The following is a 17,738-nucleotide window of genomic DNA, read 5'->3' as shown; positions in this document are numbered from 1 at the left end:
ACAGGGCGGCCTTGCCGCCGTGTCATTAAACTGTACGGTGAGTCAGATGCGCTCCCCGCGGACCGCGCTCTTCACCAGTCGCTCATCCATTCGCCCGGCGCAGGAATTGCACATCATGGCCGAATTGCTGTGAGATAACCAAACCACAGACGTCCGTGATAAGCAGAACTGCCGGCAAGCATCGAACGCGAAGGGAAGACCACATATCCGACGACAGCCGGGCACGCCCGTTCTTGGATCGTGACAAGTGGCAGCGCGGCCGCGAGGGCCTATGCCTTCTTTCGAGCAGGGCGCAAGACGCCGCGCGCTACGATGGTTCGGATCTGGATGGCGCTGGAATCCTGCGCTGAAAACCGTTCTTTCTTCACACGGGCCCCCCGGCGGTACATCGGGTGGGTGGGTGGTAAGCACCAAAGTTCGACATCAGCATCCAGCTCTCATATCATTACCGAACAGGTTCGTTCCGACCTTCCCAGATTCCTGAGATCGAGGGCGGCGATGCCTTCTTCGGATGACACTCCCTCCTTGTGCTCGATGCAACCTACTGGACGCGCGCGCGGAAGGCTGTCAGCGTGTCATCCGCGCGGCGCGCCGCCGAGCCAGATGCGATAACCCTGCCATCCTGCCGAACCTCCGTCTGTGTGCCTTTTTCTCGGCGAGTTACCGCCTCGCTTGCGCCGATGTTGGCTGCTCCGCAGTGCCAACCCGCCGGAAGGGCGTCCCAGGTAGTATAACTAGGTCGATCGCATATTTCGAAAAACAGGCCTGCTCATCCCAAGGCTCCTCATCGTCGCCCCTACCTCCCTCAAAGCCCCGTGCCCGCCGTACTCGCCTACGATGGACTACGACGCTTACGACGCTTTGTTGCACCACATCTTCCGCCAGGTATACCTTTGCCTTCACGGTCACCCCAAAACCTCGCTAACCTTTCGTAGACCCAAGGCGATGCATGGTTCAAGCCCTCGGAGGAGAACGTCCATGCAGGCGTATGCCTCCGCGTAGACTCGGGAAACTTCCGCCTCTTCCCCTACGACAACCTCTACCTCGAGCCGTTCGAGGCGTCGGTGAGGATGCTCAACCCGGTGGTTGCTGTCAAAATTCGCAGCGCGGCAATCCACGCCGCACTTGCCACCGTGTACGTGACATTTTCCAGTTGTTGAGGCGCACCATCTGATATCTGCTCTACAGTAAGCCTGATGCGGATGCCATCTACATCGACGACAACACCCGCATCCAGGTGCTCGATACGATGGCCCTGCTCGGCACCGCCGACAAGGAACAATGTGGCGCCTTCCTCGTAAGCGCATTGTCTAGTTGCCGATTCACACCAACTGACGCCCTTTCGCATGCTCAGCGCGACGAGCGCGTGCTGGTAGTGTGGTCCTACCACCTCGACACCATCATCCCGACGTGCCGGGACTTCGAGGAAAAGCTCATCAAGCTCGTGTGGGACCACCGCTTCGGAAGCACGTTCAACAGCTCGATCGCCCTGCCGTCGTCGAACTCCTCCTCAGTCGCCCATCTCAACGAGAAGCCGGTTGAGCAGGCTGAAACGAAGGAGGTCGTAGCGCCAGCGGAGGACAAGCGGGTCAAGAACTCCAAGAAGAAGCGCCGGTGTGGTCTGGGCTACTGGGTCACCGACAAGGACGACATCGAGAAAACGGCGGAGGGTCCCTCCCCGAGGCCAATCCGCCTGTTCGCGCCCGTGTACAATGGTCTCGGTGTGGCGTTGTCCATCTGTGAGTTCGCCTTACCGTTCCCGCGCCGAGGCCGCTCGTTTATTAATACCCCTCATTAGTCTTCATTGGAAGCGGCGTCGCTATTCTTGTGCAGGAGTCCCTTCTGGACGGCGACTACACGCGCTTTGCACTGCTGGTCACCACCCCGTTCCTGTTCTGCGTGTCACTCGTGAGTGTTTCAGCGTATCTATCCCGCCTCCCGCATCACTCATCTTTTTTCTTAGTTCTTTGCGCTCCAGATCATCGCAAACCTGTCGTTCATGTATGTCCAACCATCTTTCTTCGTCGTTTGTTGCCCTGATGAACGGGTCTCTCAGGTTTGGGCCAGTTGCTCAGTACCATGAGAACTCCAAGTACTACTCGGCGGTGCGCCCCGCTCCGAACAAGATCGTCGACACCAACTTGCCGCATATCACCATCGAGATGCCTGTTTACAAGGAAAGCCTGAACGAGACCATGTGAGTACACATTTGCACGCGTCCCTCGAGCTTAGTGTGCCACCGGCCCCACCGGTGATCATACGTATGTTAAGCTCCAAAGCTTGGGCCAACCATTCACCGGTCGATCGAGAGCGCCTCGGTCGTTCTGTGTCTCGCTAGTGCCCATGATCTGCACACCTGACTCGGCCCTTATGTTACTTCGTCCGCAATCTCCGTGTCGTGAATAAGCGCTGATACACCGCACCCCACAGCGCGCCTTCGGTGTACTCTCTCAAGAAGGCTATCCAGACCTACGCGCGCCAGGGTGGGACATCCTCAATCGTCGTTCACGAGGACGGGCTGCAACTGCTCTCCGAGGAGGAGCGCGCTGTTCGCATCGCGTTCTACGCGGACCACAACATCGGCTGGGTCGCGCGTCCGCCGCACAGCGGCGCACCCGACGGGTACAAGCGCGCGGGTCGCTTTAAGAAGGCATCGAACATGAACTACGGCCTCGCGCTTTCGCTGAAACTCGAGAAGCACCTGCTCGCACTCGAGGCGGCCGGCGAGCGCGACACGGCGGAAGAATGCCTCGAGGACCGTGCGCTGCGACTCGCAATCGAGGAGGCCTACGAGGAGAGCGGTGGACGGTGGCGGCCATGGGCGGCGAACGGCAAGTCGCTGCGCATCGGCGAGGTGATCCTCATCGTCGATTCGGACACCATCGTTCCGGAGGACTGCCTGCGCGATGCTGCGCGCGAGCTCGCGGAGAGCCCCGAGGTCGCGATCATCCAGCACGAATCGGACGTGATGCAGGTCGCACACCACTACTTCGAGAACGGGATCGCGCACTTCACGCGGCGCATCAACAAGTGCATATCGATGGGCTGTGCCAATGGTGAGATCGCGCCGTTCGTCGGGCACAACGCGTTCCTGCGCTGGTCGGCACTGCAAGACGCTGCGTTCATTGACCCTGCGGACGGCAAGTCGAAGATCTGGTCGGAGTCTAACGTGTCCGAGGACTTCGATATGGCGCTCCGTTTGCAGCTTAAGGGGTACATTATCCGTTGGGCCACGTACTCTCTCGGCGGTTTCAAGGAGGGTGTCTCCCTGACGTGCGACGATGAATTGAACAGGTGGCAAAAATACGCATATGGTGAGTCTCGAAAGGCTCAATCGTAGGCGCGGATATTGCACTGACATGACATCCTGCCGCAGGCTGTAACGAACTGATATTCAACCCGCTCATCCACTGGTGGCGGATGGGACCTATCAACAAGCAGCTCCGGACGTTCATCTGGTCCGGAGCACCTGTTCACTACAAGATCAGCATGATGTCCTGTACGTGCTTCCCTAGTGACTGAGTGTCGGCGGCGCGCTAAACACTTCTGCGCTGTAGACATGTTTTCGTACTGTAAGCTTGCTTCTATGCATTTCCCCTGTCTCATCTGACAGGATCTATAGATGGTCTCGCCGCGTCCGCACTACTTTCGGTGCTGAACTATTTTCTGCTTGGGTGGAATATCAAGGTATGCGGTACTCGTGAACCGGTACCCATCCTACAACCAATTATTATCTTGCACAGGTGGATGGATTCTACGAGCATAGCTTCGAGATCTGGCTTGCCTGCACAGTCGTCTTCCCCGGCGCCGGCAACATCGGCTTCACGCTGCTTGAGTACCGCCTCGGGCAACGGGACATACTTTCGTCTCTCATCGAGAACCTGACCTGGGTGCCATTCTTGTTGAGTCTTCGCCGCATACTCATGCCGTTGCGATGCTGACAATTATTCCCAGCTTTTTCTTCTTCGGCGGCCTCAGCATCCATCTTTCGCAGGCGCTCCTCGCTCATCTCTTCTCTTACAACATCACCTGGGGAGCGACGAAGAAGGAGGTCGAGCGTTCCAACTTCTGGCTCGAGGTGCCGAAGATCCTCAAGCGCTTCTGGCTTGCCCTTATCGTCAGCCTCGCGTTCGGGGTCATTGAGGTGCTCCTCGCCACGGACGTCGTCCCGATAGGCTGGCGTATTTTCAGCTACGACTGGGCCGTCATCATGCCCCTCGCGTGAGTCGCTTGTACCACCCTTCTCCGGGCGGATTGCCCCCATCGATCGTGCTTGCTGACATCCGGTACCCGTGCTTAGAATCGTCGCCGGCTGCCACATCGCCTATCCGGTGCGTTTCTGTCCCCGTATGTCTGCAGGGAACGCTGGCTGACTGACGTGTGGTCTGATAGATTGTCTTGAATCCTTGGTTGATGATCTTCTCCTACTAGTCTTCCGTGACAGTACCAGGGCAACCCGCCTCCGCCGTATCCCCGGATGGACGCAGAGCGGTACATCGTGCCCGCACAGTTTCACTCGGCGGTCGTGGCGGATGCCCGCGCGCGCAGCACACCGACGCACCCCGTGCGTCCGCCAGCAGAGCCGTCTATATATTCCTGAAATAGCGCTACGTATACTGGGACTTTCTCTCGTTCACGGGTATAGATGTTAGGTCTTCTCGGACATGCACAGTATCTCGCCTCTTCCGCCACGCATCTAATCATGTCATGTATATACACGCGTCTGCGGCGAGGACCGGGGCGCCATCCTCCCCGCCTCGCACCCATCCTTCGATTATGTACCGTATCTGTGCCGCTATGACGTACCGCGCGCCAGATGCCATTGTTGTAGCTCACTAAAGCACTGTGGATTCCTTAGAATGCCATTCGCCCTAATCGCTGTAGCTAAACGGACACAACGTGTCAAAGGTGTGAACCTCGGGATATCTCTGCGGCATACTTTGCGCGGGCGGCTCCACCGAAGAGCAGCGCTACGAAGCCAAGGACGTGCCTCGGCGGCCGTGCCGACGGGCCGGTGCACGTTGAACGCAGGGAATCGGGCAGTGTGAAGTCAGGGCCGCATGGCGAGGCACGACGGAAGAGGAAGCGGCCTCGGATGACGCGCTTGCACTGGCAGCCAGCAGCGCTGAGAATGCTCTATCCGGGGAAGGCGGTATTGTTGCCGCCGCGCCCTTCGTGTTGGGGGCTGTAGGGGGCACCGAAAGGCCTGATTATAGAAATGATGCCCGACGGGATACCAACGACCTGTCGGGATGCGTGCACATGGCATGCTCCGGAGTTCGCTATCTATCTCTTGCCATACAGCCTCAGCCGTACGAACCACCTTTGGCGGTTAGGCGGGCGCATCCACGCTCGGAGACCGCAACTCGCCGCTACCCAGGAAGGTGGATGCGCCCGTATGGACAAGACCGCCAGCAAGGGTCTTCGGTCTCAGTTGTGTGCCTGCGGCGGCGAACGGCCAGCATCAGGCGTGTGCGTGGGCGGTAGCGTAGCGACCTGGTCTTCCTCGTTATCCATTGCCGCGCAGAACTCCTTCCTGCGCAAGGTACGTTTTGTTGCGAAATGGAAGTGGGATTGTACACCTTCCCTGTTCAGCGCACGGGAACGAGGAGGTATATCTGAGCGAGATAGAAGAACCATTATGTACCGCATGCCGTCATCGAAGGGACCGCTAGCCCGCCTGCGTTTATTGCGAGGTTCTCGCCGAAGGGCTCGATGCGAATGCTCTCGTCCGGCGCGTGGGCTGGGCAAACGATGCGGGACGGTCTCGCTTCCGCGCGAGTTAAATCGAGACGCGAGTACTACCGCCGGAATCGCGCACACCCGTGGTTCTCTCGACCCGGGCCGCTGGAAATGAACGGAACAAGTAACGCCGTCCAGCAGAATCAACCGTCGTGGCACCGCCTACAGATACCACAACGCAGAAGCAGCGATATCTGACTCCGCTTTTCCACGCTATGGGTCGTCGTGATCATAGCGGTGGCACTCACCGACGTGCACGGGTTGCATCAGTCGCTTGGCAGATAGCGGTCTGCGCGGTAGGGACGGTGGTAGTCTTGCATCGAGGTAGACCCTCTTCTCCCGTTGCTGTAAGCGATTGAGATGTGAATGTTTTGTGATAGTAGACCTGACCATCGTACCGGCGGCGGCGCGGTCGGTCCCGCTCGGGTCTGCCGATCCCCAAGCTCCACCTCCGCATGGTTCAAGCAGGGCAAGGGTCCTCGGAGGATTTCGACCTGCACATTTACGTTAATCAGGACAGCGGGAGAGCTTTGCGCCTCAATCCGCAGGTCGACGATGGCGTGCACGACCGGTGCCAGGCCCGTCGGCGGCAATTGTGGGCCCGTGAGCCCACCGCGGCGCAAAGATCACGTCGTTCCTGCTGCTGGTGTGCCGTCTAAGCGATTTGGGCTGCGGGTGCGCAAGGACTCTTGGAGTTCAGTCACTCGTCAGCCTGTGCCTCTTGCGATTTGTATTTGGGCGGCACCGAGCCGACGTTCACTTACCTCCGTCCTGTGAAAACGATGTGGTCGGCAGCAGATATTTACGCCTCCTTCTAAAAGCATCTGGTTCCTGTAGAAAACGTTCACATGCCAGTGCCTCCCATCGTGTGGTCGCCGGAGAGCCCGAGCCCGCCTAGTGCATGTATGGAAATCTAGCAAACTTAATGTCAGTACGAGAGACAGATACACAACAATATGAGAGAAGAGGAAAAGACTCAGAGGTGCATGATGATTCCGATGAACCTTAGAACGCCTCGTGCCGTAGGCGCCTCCCCCACGTGGCATACAGTAGGATGTCGCAGGCGACCAAAGACACCCCCCTCGGTTGACACTCGGAACGCGTCCAAGGCGCACGGCGGAGTAGAACACGAAGTAAGCAGGAGTCAAAAGCGGATAATCTATTCAGGAATCCACAGACAGTCGTTATCGCGTACATAACGAGAGAGATCGTACGTGTACACGGAGAGCACGGGCGCATGCCTAGTACCTACGCCGCCGTTTCGCAAAAATAGTACATAAGCGAGTCAAACGCACAACCCGGGGAGAAGGGGAACGACAGAATAAGGGTACGAAAGTCCGGGATAATTAGTCAACTGTCCGCGAATGTAGGCATCTAGCTTATGATACAGCATGCGGGGATGTTACTCAGAGATAGAACGAGGGGATAAAGCTGCGAGGCGCCGCAGCGAGGCGCGTGAGGGAGGGGTAGGATCGAGCCCAACGACTTCGAGAGAAGGGAAGTGAGTGATGGGAAGTAGCGCGGCGGCGGTAACGACGAATGAGAGGATGATACTTTGCTCAGTACGAGAAAATCATGAGCCACGGGTTCAACAGAATCTGGTAAGACAGCATCAGGTTAGGAGGTTGCGACGTCAATGGTGGTAGTACGGGTACGTACGGGGTACAGGATATGACACCCGGCGACGATGCTAGAGATGGAATGAATAAAGCGCCACATTAGCCACCCGCCGCGCATGCCACAACGCTGATGGACAGGGAAAAGACGTACGCCAGTGGCACGATGACCGCCCAATCCCAGCTGAATATGCGCCACCCGATGGGGATGAGGTCCGTGGTGAGGATGATCATGGCGATGGCTGCGGCGAAGGAGATGGCGAGCGAAATGCGGAAGCGCTCGAAGATCTTCGGCACCTCCTGCCAGAAGTTCGAGCGCTCGACCTCCTTCTTGGTCGCGCCCCAAGTGATGTTGTACGAGAAGAGGTGGGCGAGGAGCGCCTGCGATAGCGGGATGCTCAGCCCGCCGAAGAAGAAGAAGCTAGGCAGAGGCGGGCGCGCGTTTCCGTCAGTCCAGGTCGTGATAAGGAGACGCCGCAGGCACTATGGATGAAACTCACAAGAACGGGACCCAAGTAACGTTCTCGATGACGGCGTCAAGGAGCGGTCGACTACCAAGGCGGTACTCGAGCATCGTGAAACCGAGATTACCGGCGCCCGGGAAAACAACGGTACACGCAAGCCAGATTTCGAAACTGTGCTCATAGTAGCCATCGACCTGTGGCGAGTGGATGAGAGGTCAGCGTGGGCAACACGATAGGACAAGGACACTGACGGGCAGATTCCAACCCAGCAAGAGATAGTTCATCAACGAAAGGAAGAACGCTCCGGAAAGCGCGTCTGTAAAGCGTCAGTGGCGAATCACAGGTATCACGTCATCAAGATGACTAACAGTAAGAGAACATGTCTGCGAGTTTTTTTGTTAGTTCTCCATCTTGTGTGTGCAAGCGTATACTGCTCACAGGACATCATGCCAATCTTGTAGTGGATCGGGGCGTTTGACCACATGAACGTGCGGAGCTGCTTGGTGATGGGGCCCTTGTACCACCACTGGACGAGCGGGTTGAAGATGAGCTCGTTGCAGCCTACCAGAGAAGTCAGCCACTGCCCGATAGCTTGCATCACACATGCGTACCATAGGAATACTTTTGCCATCTGTTGAGCTCATCGTCGCACGTCAGAGAGACACCCTCCTTGAAGCCCCGGTTGGAGTACGTCGCCCAGCGGATGATGTAACCCCTCAGCATGAGGCGCAGGGCCATATCGAAGTCCTCGGACACGTTCGACTCCGACCAGATCTTCTTCTTACCATCCGCCTCGTCGATGAACGCGGCGTCTTGCAACGCTGACCAGCGCAGGAACGCGTTGTGGCCCACGAACGGCGCAACCTCGCCATTGGCGCAGCACATCGAAATGCACCTGTTGATACGCCGAGTGAAGTGGGTGATGCCGTTCTCGAAATAGTGGTTCGCGACCTGCATCACGTCCGACTCGTGCTGGATGATCGCGACCTCCGGGCACTCAGCGAGCTCGCGCGCCGCATCGCGCAGACAGTCCTCCGGTACGATAGTGTCCGAGTCAACGATGAGGATAACCTCGCCCATACGAAGCGACTTCCCGTTGCAAGCCCAGGGGCGCCACCGGCGGCCGCTCTCCTCGAAGGCCTCTTCGACTGCCATTTCGAGCGCCCGGTCCTCGAGGGTGTCGTCGGAGTCCGCTGACGGGTCAGCTGCGGCGGCGGTCTCGAGCGCGAGGATGTGCTTCTCCATCTTGAGCGAGAGAGCAAGGCCGTAGTTCATGTTCGACGCCTTCTTGAAGCGACCCGCGCGCTTGTACCCGTCCGCGGCGCTGCTGTGCGGCGGGCGCGCGACCCAGCCGATGTTCTGGTCCGCGTAGAACGCGATGCGTTCCTCGCGCTCCTCCTCCGAGATGAGTTGGAGGCCGTCGTCGTGCACGAAGATGGATGAGGTACCGCCCTGGCGGGCATAGGTCTGCATTGCCTTCTTGAGCGAGTACACCGACGGCGCGCTGGAGAGCCAAACTGGGTAAGCGTGCGCACGACTTGGACAAACATTTCCAAACGTTCGCGGAAGCCAAAGAGCCCCGCGGACGATCGAGCGCGCGGGGTACGCGGACCGAGCCCATACCGTATCAGGAGGGACACGCGGCTAGCGGGACGCCACTGATCGGGACGGACACACAACAATGCCCCGACCATGCTGGAAATGGGAGGACAACTGACGTACATGGTCTCCTTCAGGCTCTCCTTGTACACGGGCATCTCGACCGTGATGTGCGGCAGGTTCTCATCAACGAGCTTGTTCGCTGCGGGGGGCACGGCCGAATAGTACTTTGAGTTCTGATGAAACTGCGCGACAGGCCCCACGCTGTTTACCATTGCAGTAATCGAGAGGCGTTGGTCAATATGTGCCCAGATGTACGCAAGGGGAATGATACTTACCAGTATGTGATGTTGGTCACGATCATCAAGGAGAAAAACTGATGGACAGACCGGCGATCAGCACAAGCAGTACACCGAGTACTTCCACAAGCGTATACGTACGAGCGAGACACAGAACAGGAAGGGGATGGTAACGCAGAGGGCGAAACGGGCCCAGTTTCCGTCGAGAAGCGACTCTTCGAGCAGTACGCTTACACCGTTTCCTACAAAGACTGAATGTAATAGAAGGCCCGATGAGGAACAGTCCTTCTACATTTACGTGTAGTGAAGACTTACAGAGGGACAGCGCCGCGCCCAAACCGCAGTACACGGGAGCGAACATGCGCATGGGCCGCGAGGAGGGGCCTTCCGCCGTCTTTTCCAAGTCGCTCGCGTCGGCCTTCCAGTAGCCCAGACCGCACGAGCGTTTCTTCGGAGGAGTTGGCAGAACCTTTGGCGTGGGAATGACAGCCGCCTTCTCGGTCACGAGAGCGGTATCTGACTTCTCGTTGAGGTTCACATCGGAGGGCGCTGTCGAAGGAGCGATGGAGCTTGCGAGGGAGGCGAACGCCGAGCGGCGCTTCCAGACAAGTTTGATAAGCTTATCCTCGAAGTCGCGGCAAGTTGGGATAATGCTGTCCAAGTTGTAGGACCACACGACGAGGACGCGTTCGTCGCGCTGATTGTGAGGTAAGTACGAGCGTACAAGTGAAGTAATTCAAGTGTACTTACGATGAAGGCACCACATTGCTCCTTGTCAGCCCGAGACAGATGTATCATGGTGTCAACGATCTGAATACGGGTGTCATTGTCGACGTAGATGCAGTCGGCATCTTCCTTACTGTGGTGGGAAAAAGTTATCAGTATTGAATAGCTCTGCATATCGGAAGACTAACACCGTAGAGAGCGCAGCGTGGATAGCTGCGCTGCGGATCTTCACAGCGACGACAGGATTGAGTGCTCGGACAGCCGCCTCGAAAGCCTCGAGGTACTCGTTCTCGTAGGGGAACACCCGGAAGCTGCCATTGTCAACGCGGAGGCAGACGCCAGCATGAACGTTCTCTTCGGAAGGCTTAAACCATGCGTCCCCTTGCGTCTACGGAGAAACAGAAGTGAGCGAAGACAAGTAAGCGCAGTCGATGACCACATACCTGCTTGAAGATGTGGTGCAGCAAGGCATCATACGCGTCGTAGTCCATGATGATGACGACGACGGCAAAGGAACGACAGTGGGGAAGGATCGATTAGGGGGGCGGGTACACTTCCGTACGAGCGGACTCGAGCAGAGCGGCGGGCCACAGAGTTCGGGCCGCGAGCAGTAGACCTTATAACGGACGAAGGTATGCTCTCGCCTGCCCAGAGGGGATAACGAATGTCTCCGCTGGAGGCTCGGCGGATCCGAGATCGAATAGACCGCGATCCCAATTCAACTTCGTTCGGCCCCTGCAGCTGGCACACCGCGCGCACCATCAGCCCTCAGGGCGTTGGAATGTTCGACGTGAATTCGCGATTGCGCGCACACCGGTCCACTGCACGGCAGCTGCCCGGAGCTGTCATGCTGTACATCGACAGGGTGTGTCTCAGCGCACGCCCGCGCGCCATCACACTACACTAGCGAGTTGTGGGCGTGAGCGTCCGCGTCCAAGGAGGTAACGAAATACTGGGATCGATCATCGGTGCAAGTACAGGGTTGCAGCGTGCACGTTGCACGTTGCAATGGGCGAGACGCTATAATCCACCGCTGACCCCGCGCAAGCGGCGACCGGGATGAAGGCACGGTACATGGTGCGGGTGGGATTTCGGGTCGGGGTGCCCTGGGCGGCTGAGTGAGGTTTGAGATCCGGGAAGCCGATGTAGTGTCAGGGCTGGTATCAGAGGGGTTTGGGCTGCTATGAGGCCGCTGTCAGAAGCCGCCCCCGGCCTGTTTGCGTCAATTCAAAACATATCGGGAATGGTGGAGGAGGCGGGCCCAGCGTCTGGCGCGCAGTAAACGCCATCTCTCGCGATCACACGTGAGAGGCGTGCACCGAGGCGCACACACAGCGGCCGTGCCGCAAACGCACCTTTCGAGCAGAGCGATGCGTACCACGGCGTTTGCGCGTACTTAGCTACCGTCCGGGGACGCCGGAGAGCACATGCAGCGGGCCTAGAACCAGCGCCAAACCGTCCTCGGACTTGAAGAAGACCAAGTACGCAGGCCGACCAACTGCAGGTGGCTGGTGCTAGAAGGTGGCCGTCTGTGGCGTCAACAGGAGGATGTTTGACTACTAAGGGACCCCCATGACTGATGGCCAACGTAGAGTTCAATGTCGACATCGAAAGCGTATCATGCTGTCGTACTAGGCTTACGGGCTGGCACCCCCCGCACGATGAGCTCACGGTCGTGGGTGAGAAGGGGTGAGTCGACGGTTTCCGTCAGATAAGGGCAGACGCCAACCCCAGTTCTTGCCTTCCTGGAGCTCCAGAACCCGGAGATAAAACAAGGCAGGCCGGGACTGAACAAGATCGCGGATAGTCATTGCGGCCTAGTTTTGCAATCCGGTGGACGATTCTGTCGGCATGGACGGACGTGAGAGTCGGGAGCAAGAGCAAGAACGCACCCGACAACTGCACGAAATGTGTCGGCATTGTAACTATCAGACTCAGCTGTCGTTAATTGATCTCCGATAGTGCCCTCATCAAATCTCCGCTTCGAAGGATGCCATTGCCGCCCTCAAGCCGAACCGCACTGTACCCACTGGTCTGCCATCTTCTCCTCGACTACAGCTACCGGTGGACGTTGCCTGGCCGGACCACTTGACATCTCTCACCTCCTTCGCTGAGCAGCAGTGGTCGACAGCCAAGACATAGCTCAGGCCTGGAACGAACGTTTTGTTGAGATCTGCATGATCACTCGTCGGAGGTTCTGCCTTGGCCCGCAAATGCCGCACCATGACAAGGGCAGTGCGCACAAGGTGTTTTCGGACCCTCTATATGCGTCACGGATTATCCACACGAAACTGATTCAATGGGCAGGGCAGGTCGGCGGCGAGTGGTGACGGTGGCAGCCCTGCTGCTTGCGCCCTCTTTGCCGATGTTCACGCTCCAGGGACGGTTTTGCGCGCATCGTGCGGATCCGTCTCTTCGCAGACCGCAAACCACCTACGCTTCGAGCACTACGCGTCCCGGGTATGGGTGACGTCCGTCGCCCCTGCCATCCTCGGATGCTGAACCACCTCGCATCCGGTTGACCTTTCCTCGCCCGCCTTGCGCCCCTGCTCGGCCCGTGTCTCGTAATCACAGAGGGTTACGCGACTTCCGGTCCCGAAATCATTCAGGCCCCGTACCTCCCAGCGCTCTGTGGTCATGTATCAAGCAGCCACGGTAAACTCAATCGGCGTTACGAACATACATCGTGCAGCCGGGCGTGGTGAATGATTAAGCCAGGGCAAGGGACCTCCATAGGCCGGGCGAAGTTGAGTGGCAGAGATGCCGTCTTCGAGTACAGGGGCCGTCTGCCTCATGAGGCAACCCTTATCGTTCTCATACCCGCCGTCGGAGGCGCGGTTGCGCGGGGGGCGCGCAGGCACGGTCTGCCAAAGCCGAGCGTACCGCCTGTACGCTCTCCTTTGGAATGACCGGCCAGCCTTCATCGATGGCCTCACGCTTCCCTGCCATTTCAACTGTGATTGCACATGTCTACCCACTCGAAGAGTCGTGCGTGCACATTACACTCATCGAGCTAGGGCACCATAGCCATTCATGGCTGGCTTCCCCGTCGCGTATTGAGCACACCATAGTGGAATTCCAAGCAGCCTCTGCTCGCCCTGGAGAGCACAGCCGCTGCCCCTGATTTTATTAAATTTCATTTACTGCGTACGTACGTACGACCGTGTCTGCTTCCGAACAAGGTGGGCTCTGTTCACCCCATGAACGATTGATGGAGATGATTCACGATTTGCGTCCCTCTTAGAGATCGATGACAAACGATGCTGGCATAGCGGACGGAAGGCTTCTTCGGCGCAGCGCACGGCGGAGCGGTACGCCATGCCAGCAAGTAGCAGTCCAATTGGTGCTACTTTTCCCATGTACGACGACACGTGATGACGCCGCTTGCTGGCATCTGTTCGCCGGCGAGCACGGCGCCGTTTCGGGATGGCGGGTGATGGGATGGCGCAGTACGATGTACGTCCAGGTGTACAACTATCCTCGGTGAGTGATCCAGTCAACAGTTAGCGCGGCATGTTCCCACTCCCATTCGGAAAAAGAAGGTCAATGTGTCGGGCAAGGTACCTCCCGCCGCGCGCTGCCACCTTTCCATTCTCGACGCTTTGTGCAGCCGCCCAGATGCATCGCCCTCGGTGAAGGTCCTATTGGCTGTTGGCGGGTTCTGCTCGCCGGGGACCATGCGGTCTGCAGGTAAGCCCTTATCGAACATTGCGCGGCTCCTTTGTTGACGTTATCACGGCTGTTCGTAGCTCAAGCTCATTGGACGCTGTATTCTACTTCGATATCGATGCTTGCACTGCTACTATCTGCCAGAAGGAAGACTGGGGATGTCCGACATGACCGTGGTCCGGATCCATTGCGCTGTTCACGCCGCCGCCTCGACTGCGCCCCTCTTCTCCCGCCTACAGAGGGTTCCGTCGTCCAGATGCGAACTGAGTACGCCAGCCGGGAGTGTCCAGCCCAACCGCCGGGTCGGAGTGCCACCTTTCCCAGGTCCCGGGAATGGCGTCGGTTCTGCGGTCTGCGGTCTAAATGCGTGACAGCGCGTGTCACGTCCAGTGCGTCTACCCTCCTTCAATCTCCGCCCATGCTCACGATCAAGGCCCAGCCAGGGCAGGCGAGGCGGGTACAAGCACCGCTCCTTCCGCTCTTTCGCCTCCCACCAGGCGCGCATGGAGGCCCCTCCGATCGGTCTCGAAGACGTGCTGGTTCTGCGAAGGCGAATGTGCCGTCATGTCCATCCCACGTTCCAATTGCGCGTTCTCAGCTTTAGGTTGGCAGAGGGAGATAGCCTCCTGCTTCTCGGACGCCGGAAAATGCGCATCGATGCGTGAAGGTGCAAGCGGCGCCTGGGAGTGCCCCTGCCGGTGGAGAATTGCTCGGATCATGTCCTCTCGACCGACGTCCTCGTACCTGACCCCCCGATGGACCGTGCCAGCCTGTCCGAAGAGCAGAACCGCGAGCCTGGGACCGGTGACAAGCTGCAGCACGTTTGGTATGCGACGTATCGGTGTTGTCCGTCCACTTTGACAGAAGCGGCGCTGCACGGTAAGGGACGCGACGCGGGCGTACGGATGCGATTCTGCAGGACGTTTGCGCGTGGATAGGAGCGAGAGATGGAACCGACCAGCAACGCTTCCGCTTCCGTGAGGCCGAGGGGTGTCGCCGACATGATCGTCCGCCTTCAAGCCTACCCCGGTGCCTGCTCTATTCACTCGCACAACTTGCGCTCTTATAGGCCCCTTCGTGCGATTGAAAGACCCGAGTCGTCCTATCACCTGGGCCTGTGACTACGTCCAGATCCTTTCCCCCGACACCTCGCCAGATCCGCGTGAGGCCTCTCCCTGTCGCCATGTCTAGTCTCTCTCCGCCCTCCACGGCGAACAGCTCCGCTGCGTCGTCCTCAGAGCAGCTCCCCGTGCCGCCCCCGACAACCATGGGCTCGAAGCGCGAGCGTCCGCTGCAGCCACCCAAGGCCCTCTTCCAGCTAGCGCAGCAGCATCAGGGGATCGACAGTGCAGAGGATGTCCGCCGCGACCCATTCCGCACCCCGGACATCTCCGTGCCACCGACGCCACGAAGCGGCGTCAGCAACCCGTTCTCCCCTCCCGCGAGCGTGGTCAACTTCAGCGCGGACAACAACCATCTGCACCATAGCAGCGCGGCCAGCATCGCATCGACGTCATACTTCCCCGACCCGACTTCCTCCCCGCCTGCGTCGCGTCCCCACACCGGCAGCCGTGTCTCGGTCCACTCCTCCCTGCGCAACTCGACCACAGACCTTCACATCCGCGAGGTCACGCGTGGCGTTCGTAGTCGCAAGAACTCTAATGCGCATGTGCGGAGCTCCTTCATGTCCCCGCCCGCGATGCCGCGACGGGTGACGCTCATGGAGCATGAGAGCTCTGGGACACTCCAGCCTATAGCACGTGCGGCAAAGCGCCAACGGTCGAGCATGCTCACTGGGGAGGTTGTCAAGCCATGGGTCACGGACAAGGACTTCTACGAGCAGCTCTCGTACTATGTCACGTACTTCGTCGCCTTTCTGGGTATCGCGGGCGCGGTCATCCGGGTGTACTTCTCGTGGACGCAGACTCCGAACGTCGGCAACCTCTGTCTGATCATGGAGGACGAGTTCGAGACGTTTGACACCAAGTACACGTGGTTTCAAGAGGTGGATATGGGTGGATTTGGGTGAGTACTTCCTCTTTCCCTTCACTGTGCCGTTGCTCATGTGCACATAGCAACGGGGAGTTCGAGATGACGACTAACTCGCCCAACAACTCCTTCGTACAAGACGGCAAGCTCTACCTCGTCCCCACCCTCACTTCAGACGTTATCGGGAAGGACAACGTCCTCAACGGGTACACGTACAACATCACTGGTTGCACGTCGGTCAACACGACATCCGGCTGCGGCGCTGTCTCGAACCTTACCGCCGGCACCGTCATCAACCCTGTCATGAGCGCGCGCATCTCCACCAAGAACAGTCATCACATCCAGTACGGGCGTGTTGAGGTCATCGCAAAGCTCCCTACCGGCGACTGGATATGGCCCTCCATCTGGATGCTGCCCGTGGAGGAGACGTACGGCGCCTGGCCCGCGTCGGGCGAAATTGACATCATGCAAGCGCGCGGGAACCCGCCCGAATACCCGGCACAGTAAGTCCCTGCACTCTATCGACAGCCTATCGAGCAGCTCCGTTCTGCTCTACCTCTCACCGATTGTGTTCGCGATCGCATGCTGATTGGCTCGTGTGTTGCGTTTCTGTCTATTCAGGGGCATCGACTACGTCCGCGGTTCCCTCCAGTGGGGCCCGTTCACGTGGCTCAACGGCGTGAGCAAGACATTCGGCTGGTGGACGAACCGGCGCAAGACCTTCGCGGACGGCTTCCATTCGTATGCGCTCGAGTGGAGCCCCGAGTTCGTGCGGATCTACGTCGACTCGCGGCTCACGTACATGCTCAACATGAAGTTCGACGAGCCGTTCTTCGACCGCGGCGACTTCCCAGCCATCGTCCAGAACGGATCGCAGTTCATCGAAACGCCGAACCCCTGGTTGACCGGGACGAAGAACGTCGCGCCGTTTGACCAACCCTTCTATCTGATCATGAACGTCGCTGTTGGCGGCACGAGCGGGTGGTTCCCGGACGGCGATGGCGACAAGCCGTGGCTCGACCACTCTCTGAGTAAGCCGGCTATCTTTGTCTGCGGCGAAAGAAGCTGGTTACTGACGCCCCTGTTTGTTGCAGCTGCTATGCGCGACTTCGCTGAGCGTCAGGATACGTGGTACGCGACATGGCCCAAGAACATCGCTGACCGCTCGATGGTCGTAGAGTCCGTCAAGATGTGGCAGAGATGTTGAATGCGACATCTTCGCTATCCATCTCACTCCACTCTTGGCACCGCCCAACACTGTACAAATGGTATATCCTCGCGACTCACAGACCCACGCCTCTACCGCATCACAGCGATACACGCACGGCCTTTCCTTTCCCGCATCGCATCTTGGACTACCGTGGGCGGTCTTTTTTTGGGCAGCCTTCACACATGGGCTGGGCTGGGGCCGCCGAGGTCATCGTCATTCACACATCGCGTTCGCGTTCCATTCCTACGTATCCATCGCTACTGCCCCGACGTCCTGTCGGTGCCTCCTCCCTGGCTTGATGACTGCACTGGCTTTGCTATTTCCGACGTCATTGTTGCAGATATGTCTCCGTGGCGCTTCTGTCGTTTGCACATTCCACTCTTTCTCCGCTGCCGGTGTCGTCTGTCACCCCTTCCTTCCTTTC

General features: G+C 58.6%; 4 protein-coding genes across 4 annotated transcripts; 3 read left to right on the top strand and 1 right to left on the bottom strand.

Moving 5' to 3' along the window:
• Positions 1-210: 210 nt before the first annotated feature.
• TRAVEDRAFT_61232 (uncharacterized protein) lies at positions 211-635 on the top strand. The gene is made up of 2 exons (XM_008046349.1): positions 211-403; positions 457-635. The coding sequence occupies exons 1-2, from the start codon at positions 272-274 to the stop codon at positions 610-612; spliced, it is 288 nt and encodes a 95-aa protein (XP_008044540.1). The 5' UTR covers positions 211-271; the 3' UTR covers positions 613-635.
• Positions 636-837: 202 nt separating this feature from the next.
• Positions 838-4,545, top strand: TRAVEDRAFT_75216 (uncharacterized protein; the record flags this gene model as incomplete). Its single annotated transcript, XM_008046348.1, has 15 exons — positions 838-885; positions 936-1,135; positions 1,189-1,297; positions 1,355-1,739; positions 1,799-1,908; positions 1,964-2,001; positions 2,057-2,197; positions 2,431-3,314; positions 3,377-3,499; positions 3,558-3,572; positions 3,623-3,687; positions 3,744-3,901; positions 3,955-4,221; positions 4,301-4,331; positions 4,393-4,545. The coding sequence occupies 15 exons, from the start codon at positions 838-840 to the stop codon at positions 4,429-4,431; spliced, it is 2,613 nt and encodes an 870-aa protein (XP_008044539.1). The 3' UTR covers positions 4,432-4,545.
• A 2,652-nt stretch (positions 4,546-7,197) lies between these two features.
• Positions 7,198-10,937, bottom strand: TRAVEDRAFT_175203 (uncharacterized protein; the record flags this gene model as incomplete). The annotated part of the gene is made up of 15 exons (XM_008046347.1): positions 7,198-7,340; positions 7,402-7,432; positions 7,513-7,779; positions 7,859-8,016; positions 8,074-8,138; positions 8,191-8,205; positions 8,261-8,383; positions 8,434-9,326; positions 9,545-9,685; positions 9,760-9,797; positions 9,862-9,971; positions 10,036-10,417; positions 10,471-10,579; positions 10,635-10,834; positions 10,890-10,937. 15 exons carry the CDS (start codon positions 10,935-10,937, stop codon positions 7,302-7,304), a joined length of 2,619 nt encoding a protein of 872 aa, XP_008044538.1. The 3' UTR covers positions 7,198-7,301.
• Positions 10,938-15,901: 4,964 nt separating this feature from the next.
• TRAVEDRAFT_134428 (concanavalin A-like lectin/glucanase) lies at positions 15,902-17,311 on the top strand (the record flags this gene model as incomplete). Its single annotated transcript, XM_008046346.1, has 4 exons — positions 15,902-16,140; positions 16,191-16,607; positions 16,726-17,135; positions 17,199-17,311. 4 exons carry the CDS (start codon positions 15,902-15,904, stop codon positions 17,309-17,311), a joined length of 1,179 nt encoding a protein of 392 aa, XP_008044537.1.
• Between the last annotated feature and the right edge of the window lie 427 nt (positions 17,312-17,738).

The sequence above is a fragment of the Trametes versicolor genome (assembly GCF_000271585.1).
Source record: "Trametes versicolor FP-101664 SS1 unplaced genomic scaffold TRAVEscaffold_13, whole genome shotgun sequence".
NCBI classification, from domain to species: Eukaryota; Fungi; Basidiomycota; class Agaricomycetes; order Polyporales; family Polyporaceae; genus Trametes; species Trametes versicolor.
Note: the sequence above shows the minus strand (reverse complement) of the source record. Positions and strands in the feature narration are given on the sequence as shown.

Coding starts and splice junctions, on each gene's coding strand:
- TRAVEDRAFT_61232 (XM_008046349.1), top strand. CDS start 272: ATGCCTTCTTTCGAGCAGGGCGCAAGACGCCGCGCGCTACGATGGTTC. Junction 404..456: donor GTACATCGGGTGGGTGGGTG/GTAAGCACCAAA, acceptor ATTACCGAACAG/GTTCGTTCCGACCTTCCCAG.